General features: G+C 35.4%; 3 protein-coding genes across 3 annotated transcripts in view; all 3 read right to left on the minus strand.

The window, feature by feature from the left end:
* The window catches only part of LOC106137797 (mucin-2), a 44,413-nt gene extending 43,576 nt beyond the window's left edge, over positions 1-837 (minus strand). The window contains exon 1 of the mRNA XM_060952442.1: positions 779-837. The gene's annotated coding sequence lies outside the window, so the exon portion shown is untranslated. The remainder of the gene's footprint in view (positions 1-778) is intronic.
* A 2,969-nt stretch (positions 838-3,806) lies between these two features.
* LOC106137786 (uncharacterized) lies at positions 3,807-9,060 on the minus strand. Its single transcript, XM_013338695.2, has 4 exons — positions 8,903-9,060; positions 8,327-8,510; positions 6,666-6,848; positions 3,807-4,043 (listed from the first exon to the last, which is right to left on the minus strand). The coding sequence occupies exons 1-4, from the start codon at positions 9,058-9,060 to the stop codon at positions 3,807-3,809; spliced, it is 762 nt and encodes a 253-aa protein (XP_013194149.2).
* A 3,389-nt stretch (positions 9,061-12,449) lies between these two features.
* Positions 12,450-16,086, minus strand: LOC106137785 (uncharacterized). The gene is made up of 3 exons (XM_060948861.1): positions 16,064-16,086; positions 14,044-14,853; positions 12,450-13,932 (listed from the first exon to the last, which is right to left on the minus strand). Exons 1-3 carry the CDS (start codon positions 16,084-16,086, stop codon positions 12,450-12,452), a joined length of 2,316 nt encoding a protein of 771 aa, XP_060804844.1.
* Positions 16,087-16,319: the final 233 nt, after the last annotated feature.

A 16,319-nucleotide genomic window follows, 5' to 3' on the forward strand; every position in this document is an offset into this window, starting at 1 on the left:
TTTAAACCATATTTATTATATTGATTTAATTTTATGTTATATTTACATGCCACGTATTTAAAAGGAAATATTAGGCATATTCTAGATGTAAATTAAGATAAAAAATTATTTGGCGGCGCGTTGATGTCTTTTTAAAGAAGCAGTTTCGCTTTGGGAAAGTTGGCGCATAACGCATTGCAACTTCACTTAATTATCGCTATAGGTATTTTTAAAAAAATGATTGATGATGACTAATTTGATAGCCATTTAATTTAATAAAAACTCATTAAAATATTATATACCAAACCCACAAAGGAAAATATTTTATTGAACAATTTTATTAATTTGCACCTTCGAACACAATATCGTATTTTTGACATGATCATGACATAATTTGTACAGTATGTTCATTATTATGTATGTTATTTTATTTTTTTTAATTTGACGAAATATTCGTATTGACATAATTAGTTCTACATTCATTCATGTTTTTTAATGTAGCCAATGTGCATTCGTCCACGATTTAGATTTAAGAGATCTATATTTGTAAATTGACTTCCGATGTAAATGCTGCAGTGTAGTTTGTTCCGTCGCTTCTTCTACACATGTGCTTTGGAAGCGGTAGTAGTTATAATTAGATTTAAGTTATGTGACGTCAATAAGTGATACCTTGTATCCAATTTTGAAAATAAATCTATTCTATTCTATCAATACAAATGATAATGTATAATATTTCTATATTTCAGTCATTTTCTTAAACCTAACAAAATCTAAATAAATAAAAGCTTTATATATTTACCTTTTTAATTCGACCTAGATAGAAACAACGGTTACTGTTTCAGTGGCAACTGATAGAACAGATAACGCTGTAAAAACACTGGTCACTGATTATGGTGTCCGATAATGTATAGGTATGAATAGTTCACAAGTTTAGTCAAAATTGTTATATTGTTCGAAATTCGAGAACGGAACGTAACACAGCATAAAGTCCGCGCAGCCGCGCACAGAAACGGCCCCGTCCGGTGTGCGGCCGCGCTGCACTTGAACGTTGAACTAGCGCGGCAACCCGTTCAAGATTAAATGTTATCCGCACTCCTCAACAACCACAGTAAAAACTGGCGTCTGAACTTGACTGGTTTATAGCAATACGCGTGCTCGAAACTAAAGTAATTGTAGCGCAAAATCCGAACGCGGGCAATGGACAGCAAACCGCAATGGTAGTTTGGAAAATGTTGTGGTCAGCCGCCGGAGCACGAGATAGCTTAATTGATCGCCGAATGATTGTCGATCGCTATCGTCTGCAGTTATCTGTTGTGCCTAACTGTTTCCGAGATATCGCTTAATTGTCTAAAGGGTAAAACCACCAATAGATGTTTTGATGACAAACAAATTATGAATAATCTATAACTGTTATGATAGTCATTGCAGTAGGAATTTCCTGTTCGTCTGAAGTACATAAAGGCTCGTTTACGTCAATCAAATTGTAACTTTTTGCACAAATTTTGCACACGCAAAGCTACTCCAATATTCATTTTTCCTTTCGGAAATACTGGAAAAGATGACACCCTAGCTTGTAGGTACTTAAATTTTTGTCCCTAATGCACATATAAGAACTTTGTAAAATAAAAATAAAAAAATATGATTGTTAATTACAGCCTAATAACATTATGATTGTACCATAATGTTAGGATTCGTCTTTAAAGCGATGGGTTTCTCATGCTTAGTCTGTGACATGGTGTATGATTCCTGTATACAAATTTTGTTTAGTATTGATAAAAAATAAAACTTGCCTAATATGTTGAAGTGCAATATAAATTGTTTTTTCTGGAAATTAGAGAATTTCCAGAAAAAACAACGTATATTGTTGTAGGTGTAGATTTCCATAGTTTGAAAGAGTTCAAACTATGGAAATCTACACCTTCTAGGTTGAAGCTATAAGATGGAGAAGTTTAAGAAATTGAAAAGGTGAAACACAAAAGAGGTTAGTCAGTAAATGTGTTAAATAAAAATAAGCAACAGATATTGATTCAATATTTTATAAAAAATAAACAAACTTCGAATTCACCTGTTATGACGCGGCCAATCACAAGACAAAAAAAAACAACAGCAATTTCATGTATTTTTTCGTTAGCTTCGATTTGATAGCTATACTTTTGACAATAAACAGTGTTTTATATAAGTTAGGTAATCCCAAAAATTATATATGTTATTCCTAAACATACCTATCTCCATTCCTAAAATGTCTCTATTTTAGTAACAGTAGTATGTTATTACACTAATTAATTATTTTTTTTACTAATAAAACTGGTTAAAAGCTCTGAAATAAACCGAGAATTACCTTTCTGTACTATGGTTATGTTGTAATAAAAGTACAATAATAGCGACATCCTGTGCATATCCTACGCCGGCGCAGGCGCAGCGCAGGCTCGCCCGGACGTCGAACCCGGCCGCCACCACACCACGATAGGATGGTCACACACAACTATGGAATTTACATTTCACTTTTGTACAGGTTTATAATATTTATGTTTATATTAATATGTACATATCATTAATGTTATCAGAATCGTGGAAATCTCTGCACTATAAGGCAACCTGCTCCTGTAGCATGGCACGCGCGACGCCGGCTTTATCGCGCGAAATACTATCGCTGTCCCGTTTCACGTCGTAATGAAAAGCGAAATAGCGATAGTTTATCGTACTAGGTCTGGTGTGTACCAGTTTGCTCCCGTAGCATGGTATCACTACGGCGAGCTTTATTCCAATTTTGCGAGCACAACCTACTGAAAAGTCAAGCACGGTTTCGAAGGTCAGATAGGTCGCTTTATGTAAAAACATGACTTGCCCACTCGTGTATCGTTTGACGATGAAATTTATTAAAATGATGCATCTTCAAGACAATGAAGGAAGTAAATGTCTAAAAGTGGACTCCGAACACCGAGGCAGTTTATTATTAGTGGAGTTTGTACCACACAAGAGCCTATTTATGTTAGTAATGACAAAAAAGTTTGGATATAATTTAAGTTATTTAAGTTAACCTGCTTGTACACTAAAACATCTCGGTGGCCTACGCTAGGCCTAGCTGTTCTAGCCGTCAATGTTCCAGCGGCGGTGGCGGTGCGGGCGTTACATCACATAAAACCTGCGGCTTCCACTCCCATATTTTACGGCCCCATACAAATCCCACAAGCTTTATTGTTCGAGGTTTTTGTTTTGTACTTTATAGCTTTTTGAAATAAAACTAAGTCCGCTACTCTGTGAAACATTTATTTCCTTGAATTCTCACTGAAGTCTAAACACTAAAATTGAGCACCAATTGTTATTATTTTATCAAACATTTATAAAGTACCTAAGGGGTAAACAACAATATCAAAGTATTTACACATTATAAATAAATTCCGATTCGATATTTTTTGTTGTAAATACTATCAAATCGAACATTTAGTTCAATATAGGGTAACAAGGACTAAAAAATCAGGAACTTTATTTAAAAATCAAATATATACTTACATAAACTGATGTCATCGTTACCCTGTAATGATCTCCTCTTCATAACTGTACATTTGAATATAAGAAGCTTATTATACTCATATATGAAAGAACCTACACAAAGCACTGCTCCAATTTTAAAAAGAATAGTCAAGCTTTCTAGTTCGCTTTATCACGTTAAAACACAAATGTTCTCTATCGCATTATAGACAGAGCATATAATATTGATCCCCATCATTAAAAAAATATTACCCTTACGAAATTCCTTCTATCATTAAAAACAACGGAAATTTAATATTCTTTTGGCTAAACTTGTTCAAACTAATAATTACTTAAACCTATTCTTCCTCGTAATGTTTTACTATAGCATCTAATATAAACTGGAAGGTTCTGGAATTCATCCAACTCAGCCCCGAGGGTAGCTCCGATGTATCCAAACTCCTGGCCTTTCTACCCACAGTTCTTTCGAGGAAGTAGTCGTCATACTCCATACTGTAGTCCGGAAGAATAGGGTTGAACTTCGCGTAGTAGATAGCAGAAAATGCAGCGTATAGGAGAAGAGCTGCTGTGAAGAGCTGTAAACAAAGTAACATACAAGAAATTAAAATTTGACTATTTTCACTAAACTTATGATGCGGGGGTAATGTGCTTCCATCTGCGGTCAAACGATCAGGTTTCGACCCCGGCCAGGTCATCACGAATAATGTCTTTTTCTGATTGAACTTAATATTAAAATTTCTTACATTTAAATAGGTAATACATGTAAAGGTTTGCATGCCATTTTATATCAAAATCCAGTTGTGTAAGAAAAACATAAGGTTGTCCTGCTTTACAAAACGTAGTTGGGTAAATTTAACACCTCTTACTCGTCGTCAATTAATTGAAGATAAGTGTTAGTTTAACATATTAAATAAATACATATATTCAATGCAATCTTCAAGCTTCTGCCACGACCACGACTGAATCATCAGAGCGATGGTGTGAAGGAGCTTGACCTACGACATGAATAATGATTCATCACAAAATACAACATATCAATGATTTTGTTAATTGTAAATCGTAAAAAATTTAAACAGACGAACATGGTTAATGGCCAGTATGAGGTAATATTTATTATACTAACAAAGTAAAGTGATATATACCTATCACGTATGATGTACTAACACTTCTTTTTAATTAATATTTTTATTGGTCTTTAATAATGGATAAATATACGTTTATAATCTAGCGGCAGCTAAAGCATGCCACAACACGAGCTTCAAACTTATTACTTCTTCGGACATGTATCAGTTACTTATAACATGGCTCACGTCAAATACCTAGCCTATAAGTGCAAATTTCCTATCTTCCTTCTACTGCATCGTGGTTAAAGGTGAACAGGAATCTTTCCTAAAGTGAGCTAGTTAAGAATGGAATGAAACATACCTAATTAATATTTAAGTTTAGTGCCTAACTAATGAAATCCTGTGAAATATTATTCTCTGTTTATAAGCAATGCATATACGAGTATGCCTTGATCAAAGTTCAATACCGCGACCCGCACGCGTTTTAACTTCGGTCCAACTGCACCATTATCAGATGTAACGATGTATTCTACGCGAATTGCATTTGTCATTTTATTAACTAAAGACAATGCGTTTATAATATTTACTTTTATGGCAAGTTCAAGGCTTCAAAATTTTAAAATTACAAATTCAAAATTACCAATTTTTTGTGTGGTGTTTTATCTTTTTAATCAATCTGATTTGAATTTCCACTGTAAAAAGCTACTATATATTTTAGAAAAAGTACCCATCCTCTGTAATTTGTACAAGTTGACTTATCTTAATTACATATAATAGCTATTGCTAAGTTATGTGTAAAGAAATGTTTTTAATACAATGCACAAGTTTTCGGTGGAGGCTTTCTTAAATTTTCTTTTCAATATTTAATAACGAATAAATAATATCCGGAATATTTTTTGAAGAAGCACTTAGAGTGATCAGGGTCGATGTACGAATTAAATGTTTTTCAATTTGCTTACTGGCCTCGTAAACGTGGGAATTAATTATGAGAAATCAGGATGCGGGAACAATACGACCATCTCCATACAGTAGTCTCGAAAAATTTTGTTCAAAAGCGTTTTCTCATAAGTACAAACTTTTATAGTTATTATAATATTGAGTTGTTATAATATTTTATAACAACTCAAAGTTACCGCCATAATTTTGAGTTGTACAAAACGTTGTTAAATGACATGAATTGCACGAAATTTGTAGAGTACAGTGATAAATAGAGAAGATAGATAAATTTCTATTATGCATATTTATTAGATAGGTCCGCTAAAAGCAACAGCTATATTAAAGAAATGGCAATGCCTGGTGATCTAGATCCTATTCCTAACAGTCTCTGATAATCATACAATGACAAATGGAAACAATTTTGATCTTTAAAATATTCGTGTATAAACATTTTTAGTAAGTAGATATGCGTTAAAGCACTTCAGTATTATGAATGTTATGACAGCGCAATATAGACAACGTAATCTCAGTAGGAACTACATCCATTATAACAGGTGCAAGGTCTCCAAGACCCCAGCTAGACGTCACCCATACAATGACGAAGACATTAGCAAACTATGTCAATGTTATCGACACTTTTTGGTTGTAAACGCGAAGTAATCGCGCGTTTTCAGACAAATAATTAACAGCAACGTTTTCTCGGTACGATGCGCTACGGTGCATTTGAGGTCGAAATCATTTAATATACAAATTGACCACTGGCAGTCTTTGTTATATCTACACAAAGTGTAAGCGGTAAAAATACTGCGAGGATACTTTACAAGATTAAAATTAAATGGTTGGCACCATAGGCAATGAGTTTCAGAACAATTAACAGTACTTAATTTATTTTCAGGTTTTTTCGCCTAGATACTCTCTACACAAGAGCCCGTCTGCTAACGATCACGATCCTGGTTTGGGTAAGTCAGGATTTTAGACGAAGCTACTTCACTCTGACCATTTACAATCTTACAACCTTGGGTAAGGTTTACCCATATTGGGTAATCGTTACACATTCAGTTGCTTTAATGTACAGTTTCCCTTACGATGTTTTCTCGCCACAAAACCGTTAAAGTAATCAAACTTATTTACTTATGTCAGGAAAGAGTCATATGTTATCTTGATCTTTGTCAGATACACAAAAACATATATATTTACCTGGAAAGCGCTCCAGAACTTGAAAGAGCCCTCGTTGATGATCCAGTCATAGTACCCGGCCCAGGGGTCGGTATACCGGCCCTGCTTCATGGGCTTGGCGGTCGTGGTCGTCGTGTCGTGGTAGTGGTGCTCATCATAGTAGTCATCGAAGCCGCGCCCGCTGCCCGTGCCGTTTCTATGCAACTGTCAATAAAGAAAAGCATATTTTTTAATAAACAAACAATAAAGGTATGAAATATATATTTTTTGGAATAATATCAAAAGGCTTCGTTTGTTAATGTTGTTACTTAATAAAAAAAGAATAAGTTGTGTGCTGTGTGGTTGATACATAGAAATCTGAATAATATAGGGCAACTTTATTATTTCTATGGTTTCGCCCTTTGGTAGAATTTTATCCTCTGTAGAGGTACCGTGTTCGATTACCGGTCAAATAAATTAAAAATGAACTTTTTCTGTGGCCTAAGTCATTGTGTTTTTGATAGTATACCAATATCACAATTTAATTTAAGGTAAGCTAAATCTATGTGATTTGTTAGTAGACATTTAAGTATTTATTTACACCAGAGATGCATGTGTTGCAAAGTCTAAAATATTTATGTCAGGCCCGTTTGTTACCAGAAACAAAAACCAGTATAAATTTTGGAACTCCCTAATATAATCAATGAAACAAATATAGGTAAGTAGGTATGCCTTCTAAAAATATGAAAATTCATGCAGAATATTTTAAAGCTTAGCTCATATCCACAGCTGGCAGTCGTTATTCATTTACACCGAAGTGTAAACACAACAAATGCCTTGTCTAAACAAGGGAGCCTTCAGTTAGCGACGCCTGGTCACCTACTTCAGGGGAGGGGTACCGTTAGCCCGTGACCCTGATACTGGTGACCCGACTGTAGTCTCTAATGCGTAGGTTGACATTAAAAGATGTGTCACAAAAATGATATGGTCAATTCCGAGTACGACTGACATTTTCAAAAACTGAGTGGGAAAAATAAATCATTTTTTTTTACATCAAAAAATGAAATTGTCAATTGCAAGTACGAATGACATCTTCAAAAACTGAGTGGGAAAAATAAAGCCTTTTTTTTACATGTACATTAAAGGTCAGTCTCACTTTTGTTCTAAATTTACCTACACGCTACATCTATAGAGACGTAGTATATAAAATACAGATGATGTAAAAAATTTACTGTCTTTCCAGACAAACAGAAGTCGAATATTTTCATTCAGTTGATTCATCAGACATTGAATGGAAAAGGTAAACATTTATGAGGCCAATTTTTATGAAAACTTAAACGAAAAAAAAAATAAGAGCATGTAAGAGCAGCAGAGTGAACTAAGGTTGGTCCCGGCTCCCGGCTGGCACCTTTTTAGAGAGGTACCCAGTGTCTGGTTGGAATATGATGCTAAAGTCGGTCAGTTAGGTTTTATTACACCACGACTACGATCCTTGAGTGGTTGAGTCAGGTTTTATATTTAGTTAATACATACATACATATAATCACGTCTTATCCCTTTCGGGGAAGACATGATTATGTGTTCATGTTTTGTGTAGGTGTAAATATATTTATTTACGAGATGGAGTGGTCCTATTATATTTTTCATTGGTTCCGAGAATCACACGGCAGTTAATTAATATGTTATTATAATAAGTAACTTACCGCCAGAGCAGTTGAGTTAGCTTGTATTGCTTTCGAGCTAGCTCTCTTCTTATTGATGTTCCTGATGACGTCCAGAATGGTTCGAAGACCAGTGAGTATCATCTCGGAGGGTGCCATGTGAGAGCCGCTGGGTTCCTCCTCGCTGGCGGGCTCCACGGGGTCGTCAGAGTCGTAACCGTCGCTGCTGGATATTTAAGAACCAAAACTTAACAATCCACACAAAAGAGTAGAATTTGGCTTTATTTATTTGAACTTAATTGCAGTTCATAACTTGTGCAAATAGGTGGACTTCATGTTATATGGCATTATCTGCCAGCCAAACGTTTGTAACAAAACTGAGACGTAAGGTATACCTATTTTGTGGCTTAAATCACTATCTGTGATACGCCTGCAGAAGAAATTTAAAAATTATACGTTAGCTTTCATTTATGATTTAAAAGAGATACCAGTATAAAATAAAATTACCCAAATCTCGCTGTTCTTCAAATATACCAAAATGACAATTTCATGTTATCGTTCCGGCAAAGTAATCAAGACTTTATATAATATATAAAGTAAAAATAAAAATTTACTTACTGCAGTGGGATATATTTGTATTTATTGTAAGGCGGCGCATGCGGCGTGGCCGTGTCGTAGCGAGCCGCTGCGCGCGCGCCGCCCGCCCAAAGCGCTAGAACGGCCGCAGCCCATATTAACCCGTGACATGACAAAAGTAACGTGCCTTTTGATACCATTTTTTATAATTCACTTAGTTAAAATCTTAAAATCAAACGGTTGACTTAAAATAATATGTATTGAAAACTAACATTCGTCTTTTATTAAACACCTCACAGACGAAGGAGCGCAAAGCGACTGAATACTTAAAATGCCACCTAGTCGTTAACAGTCAAAAGAGAGCACCTGAAAAATGAGTTTAACAAACAGATCGCGTGTAAGTCTCAACGAAAAGTGTAAATTTAATTTGTAAATGACAGCGAAAGCTTTCCAGTCGGTAGGCAGTGCTGGCGACGTTAGAAAACTTATGTCACATAATAACGGTATGTCTTATCTACATCATACCTACTAAAACGTCTTGTAGACTATCAACATGTGATAATTATACAAAAGCCATGACTGGACATTTTTACTATGTTTGCCTTACTTAATATTATCAAAAAGAGTAGGTAAGGATTAACGCTAAGAGGAAGATGGCTGATAGGTATGGAGTTATTCGTTTGCAAAGAGACGGTGGTCGAACCATTAAGGTTCCTGAATAAAAACGCGTGATGCACAAAGAGAGACAGCGGTTTAAATCTTATGTACCAATGACCCTTTTCCGAGTTATATACATTAATTATCGGCCTCTGTGGCGCAGCGGTAATACGCTTGTTTGTGACACCGGAGGTCCCGGGTTCGAATCTCGGTCAGGGCATGATGAGAAACGAACTTGCTCTGATTGGTCTTGGATTTTTATCTATCTAAGTATTTATTATAAAATATAGTATCGTTGAGTTAGTGTCTCGTAACACAAGACTCGAACTTACTTCGAGGCTAACTCAATCTGTGTAATTTGTCCAAAAAAAAGTTTGATGAGAATGAACGATGTTTTTCCTCGCCTTGCCAACCGATGCGATTGGCAAGGCGAAAAAGACATCGTTAGGAAACCTAATTATTCAGTCTACTGGATATGTAGTACCATGATTTAAAAGGAGTACAAACAGATGGCTGAAGTCAAAACGTCAAAATTATTATAATATAATATGTTATGAAGTCAAACACAGGATCATGGTCAAAATCAAAGGCGCATTCTATACTTTTCCAGTTAAAGGTAAGGACAGGACTGAGGCCAGGCGGAAGTAGAAGACTACGGATTTAATCGCTGTAAGTGGGGACTCGCCCGATAATCTGAAATTACGCTTAACAACGACGTTTAAAATAGCGTTATCACGCATTTTTAAATTATAAAAAACAATTATCGACCGAGATCGGGTTTAATTTTTTAGAGTAAGTTTCTTTTATTAACTTTTTGGCATAATTTTTCACATGCACATGGAGCTAATTTTTTGATCCAAAAATTAACTCCATGTGAATTGTAAAAATTACTGATTTCTGATATACTATTTGCATAAAAGCCGACTGTAATTTGAAAACCATTTAAAAAACAGTTGACATTTTTGAGAATTCAAAAAATTCAAAATTCTAAATTTTTATTCATTACTATAGGATACTATATATCGCTTAATAATTGTCAAAACGTATGGTTTAACAACATTGGTTGACGTCAAATAAATTACTTAAAAACGTAAGTTTACTGCCGCTTCCAAGGCGTCAGTGCAGAAGAAGCGGTAACAAACTGCACTGCAGCACTTCTTCAACAACGTCAACTTCACAATATTAATTAAACTTAGAATAGAATGTGGACGAGAGAATACATTGTGCAGATTTATATATTTATGAGATTTAATATTGAAAAAAGAAATATATATATATATATATATATTATGGATTGCCAATTTTAAAAAGATTTATGTACAGAGTGTACTGAATTTTGATTTGAGTTCAAATCAAACTACAATTAATTACGAGGTTCCTGTGCCAAGCTCAAGCCAGATGTTTTTATCATTAAGGTAATCGTCAGTCCTATAATAAGCCTTCTCACAAAGTACTTTCTTTACATACTCTGAATTTTCGGTTGGGCATATCAAGAACAGACTCCGGCAACCTATTATAAAATCGTATACAGTTTTACCCCATAAATTATTTACTGACTTTGCTAAGCCTATGAAACGGCATGACTAATTTATGTTTATTACGTAAATTTCTATCAGTTGTGACACTAACTTTTTGAAAAAAAAGAGGTATTTTTCCTAACATACATTATAAGATCAAAAATGTACTGGGACGCTACTGAAGGTATGTTTATTTTCTTAAAGAGTTGTCTTAACAAGTCTCTTTGTCCTAAGCCGTAAATTGCGCGAACGGCCGTAAATTTAGATGACGGGATGTGGCTGTATTTGTCTACTTCCGCAAGTTTTGGCGTTCTTACCTTAGTTTTGTCAATTGTTAATATTATGTACATGAACCGCCCTAGATCATGTAAGTAATTCTGAAGTGCCATTATGCTTACGATATCGATGATTCTCATAAGTTATAGGTAAACTTGTTTATGATTATGGACGAACATGGACTAAGCGCTATAATTGCACTACCAAAATTTATGTCACGTTTAGTAATTTATGCTGTTTTTCATCATAATACTCCTGGCGTTAGTCCCGGCGTCCCCCTCCCCCACCCCTCTAAAGCGGAGCCCAGAGTCCAACTGTGAACACGACGTTAGTCAGGTTTTGATACAACATTACTGTTTGACCTCCGCAATCTTACAGGGGAACCAAAGAAAGATTCTGAATGTGCGAGTTTTGTCAAAATATTTTCCTCACCATAAGGGTGTGATTTATTCAGAAAAAAGCATATAGGTACATATTATATTAATTGGAACTTAATAACGGGCAATCTTTTTGAATCAAATGTCTTAACAGATCTAAAGCTTTTATAGTACCATTAATATGTAACTATTGCATCATGACGTCATAACTCTGGTGCCTGGTCATGGCGTTCGGTGGTTTAGACTTAATTCTTAAATATGCAGATCTTGATGATGTCACGAGGACAACAAAAGTTGCGAATTTTTATATGAAAAATCGGTTAATTACGTCACTCACTCTTACTTGGGTAAAAGGAGTTTTAAAAGAGAAAACAAAAAATGAACATCGAGTATAAGTTATAATTATATTTGGCATATTTTCATGTAACACATTACAAACTTCAATTTTCAATGGCGCTTTTTTTACAAGGGATCGTACTTTATAGGTAACAAAAATATAAACAATGTTGAAACAATATCATTATTTATTTATTTTTTTAAGTAAAACATGTCGATGTATTCACCTATTTATACCTCAAATCAGAAGTTAAAATTTCTTTCATATTTATTTCAGATTGCTTTCGTTGTAATAATGAACGATATCTAAATCCATATTACAAAATTTTCATTATTATTAAATATGTCCAGTTTACAACAATTTTAAACCTTAAATCTATCTACCTAAATTTATATTTTACAATTTAAGAGCCAACTATCAATGTATTAATCAGACTTATCCTTTCCATTTGTATACTTCTCCGCTGCATCAGCTATAGCTTTTGTAACTCTGCCAGTTATTTCATGTAAGTTTTCATGTGATAAGTCCCATGAATTTACAGATCTTTTAGAGAAAAATGATGCTGTCTGGTCATTAGGACGCCAACTGTTGGGGTAAACGATCTTATGTCGCAACACGGCTTTTATGATTAAAGCTCCTACGTAGATTATAAAATATACGCTGAAATAAAGTGGTAAATAGTAAAGTTTCTTTCCCAAATAATAATAACTATATCTGTTTACACGAGGCATTTCCGTTGTTGTTGTTGTCGTTGTGTGATGATGATGGTGATGATAGAAGTCATGATCATGATCAAAGTCATGATATTTAAAATCACCAGGGAAATCGTGTGGAAATCCATGATCATCTGGAGGTGAACCTGCGTCCATTTCTGATTTCATATCTTGGGGCGGCATATCCTGTGGTGGTGGTGGCATCATCATACCCATGTCTTTAGAGTCATCTGCACCTTTATGTCCATGCGGCTTGTCAAATATTAATTCAGGATAGTCGGCGTCATGGTGGAATGGCGGTGTTTCATGTGATCCATAACTAGGGTTTGCTGGTGATTCCGAGTGATGATCTTTTGTTGGAATTGGCTTATCGTAATGATATCCATTAAAGTCAGGTTTATCATTATCCATATTCATATCTGGCTGCGGCTTATTGTAAGAATTGCTGCTCATATCTGTATCCATAAGTGGTGGAGAATCAAATGCTACCGATGGTTTCTTATAAGAGTAACCTTCCGAATGTAAAGAAGGGTCTGGTGTGTCAGCAGCCATCATTGGTTTATAACTATCAAATGGATTGCTTACTGGTGGGACAGTTGGTACAAAGCCTGACGGTGAAGGAGGTTTATATCGATATCCTTCATCCATTGGAGGGCCATCGTCATTATTATCATCTTGAGAAATATCAACCGAGGCTATATTTGGTGGCTTATAAGAAAGAGGATCTAGGGCAGGGGAAGGTAGCATTGAAGACACTGGTTTTGAAGGAGGGTAAGGAGGAAACGACTCGTAATTTGTCGGCGCAGGAAAATCATCCGCGGTTAATTGAGGGGCTGGTGGCAGTGGGGGAGGCACTAATTTCGCAACGGATTTTATTGGTTTCGAACTTGGACTGGACTGTTTTGATTTACTGCCATACTCTTGTGGTAAATATGGCTGTGCTGGATTATACCGATCGATAGGTTGATGCAAAGTAACTACATCCTGGGCCTCTCCTCTTACAGGATTTTTGAGTTCTTGGAAGCTGTCCAAATTAGTAAATACATTATTTCCTTTTTTACTATTGTAAAATGTATTAATGAGTGGTTTTTTCATTTGAAATGGTTTTAAACTAACATATGGAAATCGTATATTTGGTTCTGTGCGAATAGCTCGAGATTCATTTTCTGCTCCATGGCCAGGATTCTTGCCAAATCTGCAATAAAAAGAAGACAAATGTTTTCATCTAATCTTGTTTAGATTATATTTTTTTTATTTACGATACTTCTCTTTAACGTGAATACAAAAAAAAAATTAATATACATACCCTGGTAAGGCAAAGTTGTCATCAAACTCTTGGTTGTTTTTGTTTCTGTCCTCATTAGATTCTCCGAGGCTACTTTCATCGTTACTGGAATTTAAAGAAACTTCATTCCACTTTCCGACGTCGTCATCTTGTTTCTCCTTATCAATAATGTGCCAAATATTCTCAACGTTCATCGCAGCTGGTGTGATGGTCGTAGGTGAGGTCGTAGAGATCGTTCGTGTCGTTGTTGCCCGAGTGGTGGAGGTCTGGTAAACAGGAGCGGGAACATTATGGTTTATATTATTATACAAAGTAAAATAATCAGTCATCTCACTGCCGCTTTGTTGTTTTCCCTCATAATCTTCCAAATTTGATGAGGTGAATTCATTTTTATGAATACCGTCGTCCGAATCGTCTTCTGGTACATATATTGGCCTCGATGTCGTTGATGTGCTGGTACTTGTCTTCGCTTCTACTCTCTCTTTTTCCAATAATTTCCTTATAGATTTCTTCATGTTGTTGTTAGATTCTGATTCAAATTCAGCAAATATTAAATCCGGTGTCTTGACAGTTGTTGTAGTCGTAGATGTCGAATTAGGTCCTGTGTCCATCCGCCGCATCCAGTTTCGATAATAAAACGGCGCTGATCTACCTTCATTTGCACTTGATGTTTGCGTGGACGGAGTAACTACATACACTAAAGGTCCAGGAAGATTCAAAGCTTTCACGTTTAGAATACACACTAACAAGGAACAAGCTATTATTCTTTCCATTTTTAGTTTATTGGTACATTGGGCTCCCACTAATCTAGACCAGTGACCCTCTCGAGAACTGACAATAAAATGAGGAATACGAGCTGAAATATTCAAATGCCACAGACTGAAATGGTCCGGGTGTGAACTTGCGATAATTGCTAGCGGTACTGGGTATGTAGCACGTTTGAGACACGATGCGGATGACCTGCGCTCAAGTTACAATTTACATTGTTAGCAGGATAAATCAATGTCACTCACTACGTCTTTTCAGTAGAAAGTGTTACATATTTGTATAAGTTATTTAGGGCGAGAAATGAATTGGAAAATTGTTATAAATCGTTTTTCTTTAAATAGTTTTTACAAATGTTCCACTAATTTTCATCCCCCTTTCTTTTTTGAACAATTATTTTCCGTTACTGCCTACATCTTAAGTTCAGTAAAATTATCAACTTAAACAGATTATCGTTTTATTCTAAAAAACTGTGTTAAAATGAACGCAATGATATGCCTACAAAATTTAATGGATCTTTAGAAAATATTTGGCAAATATAATAATAAAAAATAGGTATGACTAAATTACACCGTCCTTCGCTTTAATGCTTTTTATTATTGGCGCCTCTTGTAAGGCATAAAAAAGAGAATATTCTAATCCGTGTGGTTCCCAGTACTTTAAAATAGGACGACCCCTTCTCTTTTCTATAAATTTCGTAAAGGCGACTTAGGGAATGTGCTCACATTCATCTTATGCAAACTTCCATGCTGGTCAAGCAGTAAAAAGAAAACATAATATTTTGTGGCAGCTGCTTCTCTTCACGGGAAGTTTGTAAGGGTCAATTAAGGGAAAGGCTTAAACTTTAACTTTTGAACTTAGGATACTTACTTGTTATAGGCTACGGCCTGGCAACGTGTCACTATTTGAATTGCAAAAATTCCATCGTAAGCCATAGGTACCTACAGCTAAACGTGGTCTACCCCGTAAGGTATAAAGACGTGATTATATGTTTGTTCTAATGGCCCGGAAACAACATATTTGACAAAATGTTTGTAAGTAACATTTGCTACATTAAATAAATATATACGGGACAAATTACACTGATTGAGTTTAGCCTCGGAGTAAGTTCAAGACTTGTGTTACGAGATACTATCTCAACGATACTATATTTTATAATAAATCCTTATTAGATAAACATCCACGACCGAGGCCAATCAGTTCTTTTCTCATCATGCCCTGGCCAGGTTTCGAACCCGGGACCAGGACCCGGTGTCATAGACCAGCGTACTACTACCGCTGCTCCATAGAGGCCGTCATTGCTATGATTTTCAATCTCTAACGGTTAACAAATGCCGGTACAATTATTTTATCGTTAGGCGAGTACGTACTTACTGTATAATCTGAATCTCCTAATATCATTCTAGAATTAGCAAGGTTTTTGTAAGAGAAATCATGTGATTATAATGAAATAAAGAATTTTAGTTTATCCGGACCCCAGGCCTCGGAGTATAGGGGCAGATTGTGTAACTAGGAACACGCAAAGATTGAAG

This window comes from Amyelois transitella, chromosome 3, assembly GCF_032362555.1.
Source record: "Amyelois transitella isolate CPQ chromosome 3, ilAmyTran1.1, whole genome shotgun sequence".
NCBI lineage: Eukaryota > Metazoa > Arthropoda > Insecta > Lepidoptera > Pyralidae > Amyelois > Amyelois transitella.

What these genes read in the sequence shown, in the direction of transcription:
- LOC106137786 (XM_013338695.2), bottom strand. Translation starts at nt 9,060, where the DNA reads ATGGTATCAAAAGGCACGTTACTTTTGTCATGTCACGGGTTAATATGG. An exon ending in CTAACTCAACTGCTCTGGCG is followed by an intron (nt 6,849 to 8,326) that starts GTAAGTTACTTA and finishes CTTTATTGACAG; the next exon opens with TTGCATAGAAACGGCACGGG. An exon ending in AGTTCTGGAGCGCTTTCCAG is followed by an intron (nt 4,044 to 6,665) that starts GTAAATATATAT and finishes CTTTGTTTACAG; the next exon opens with CTCTTCACAGCAGCTCTTCT.
- LOC106137785 (XM_060948861.1), bottom strand. Translation starts at nt 16,086, where the DNA reads ATGACGGCCTCTATGGAGCAGCG. An exon ending in ACGGCCTCTATGGAGCAGCG is followed by an intron (nt 14,854 to 16,063) that starts GTAGTAGTACGC and finishes TTTTATTGTCAG; the next exon opens with TTCTCGAGAGGGTCACTGGT. An exon ending in GACAACTTTGCCTTACCAGG is followed by an intron (nt 13,933 to 14,043) that starts GTATGTATATTA and finishes TTTTTATTGCAG; the next exon opens with ATTTGGCAAGAATCCTGGCC.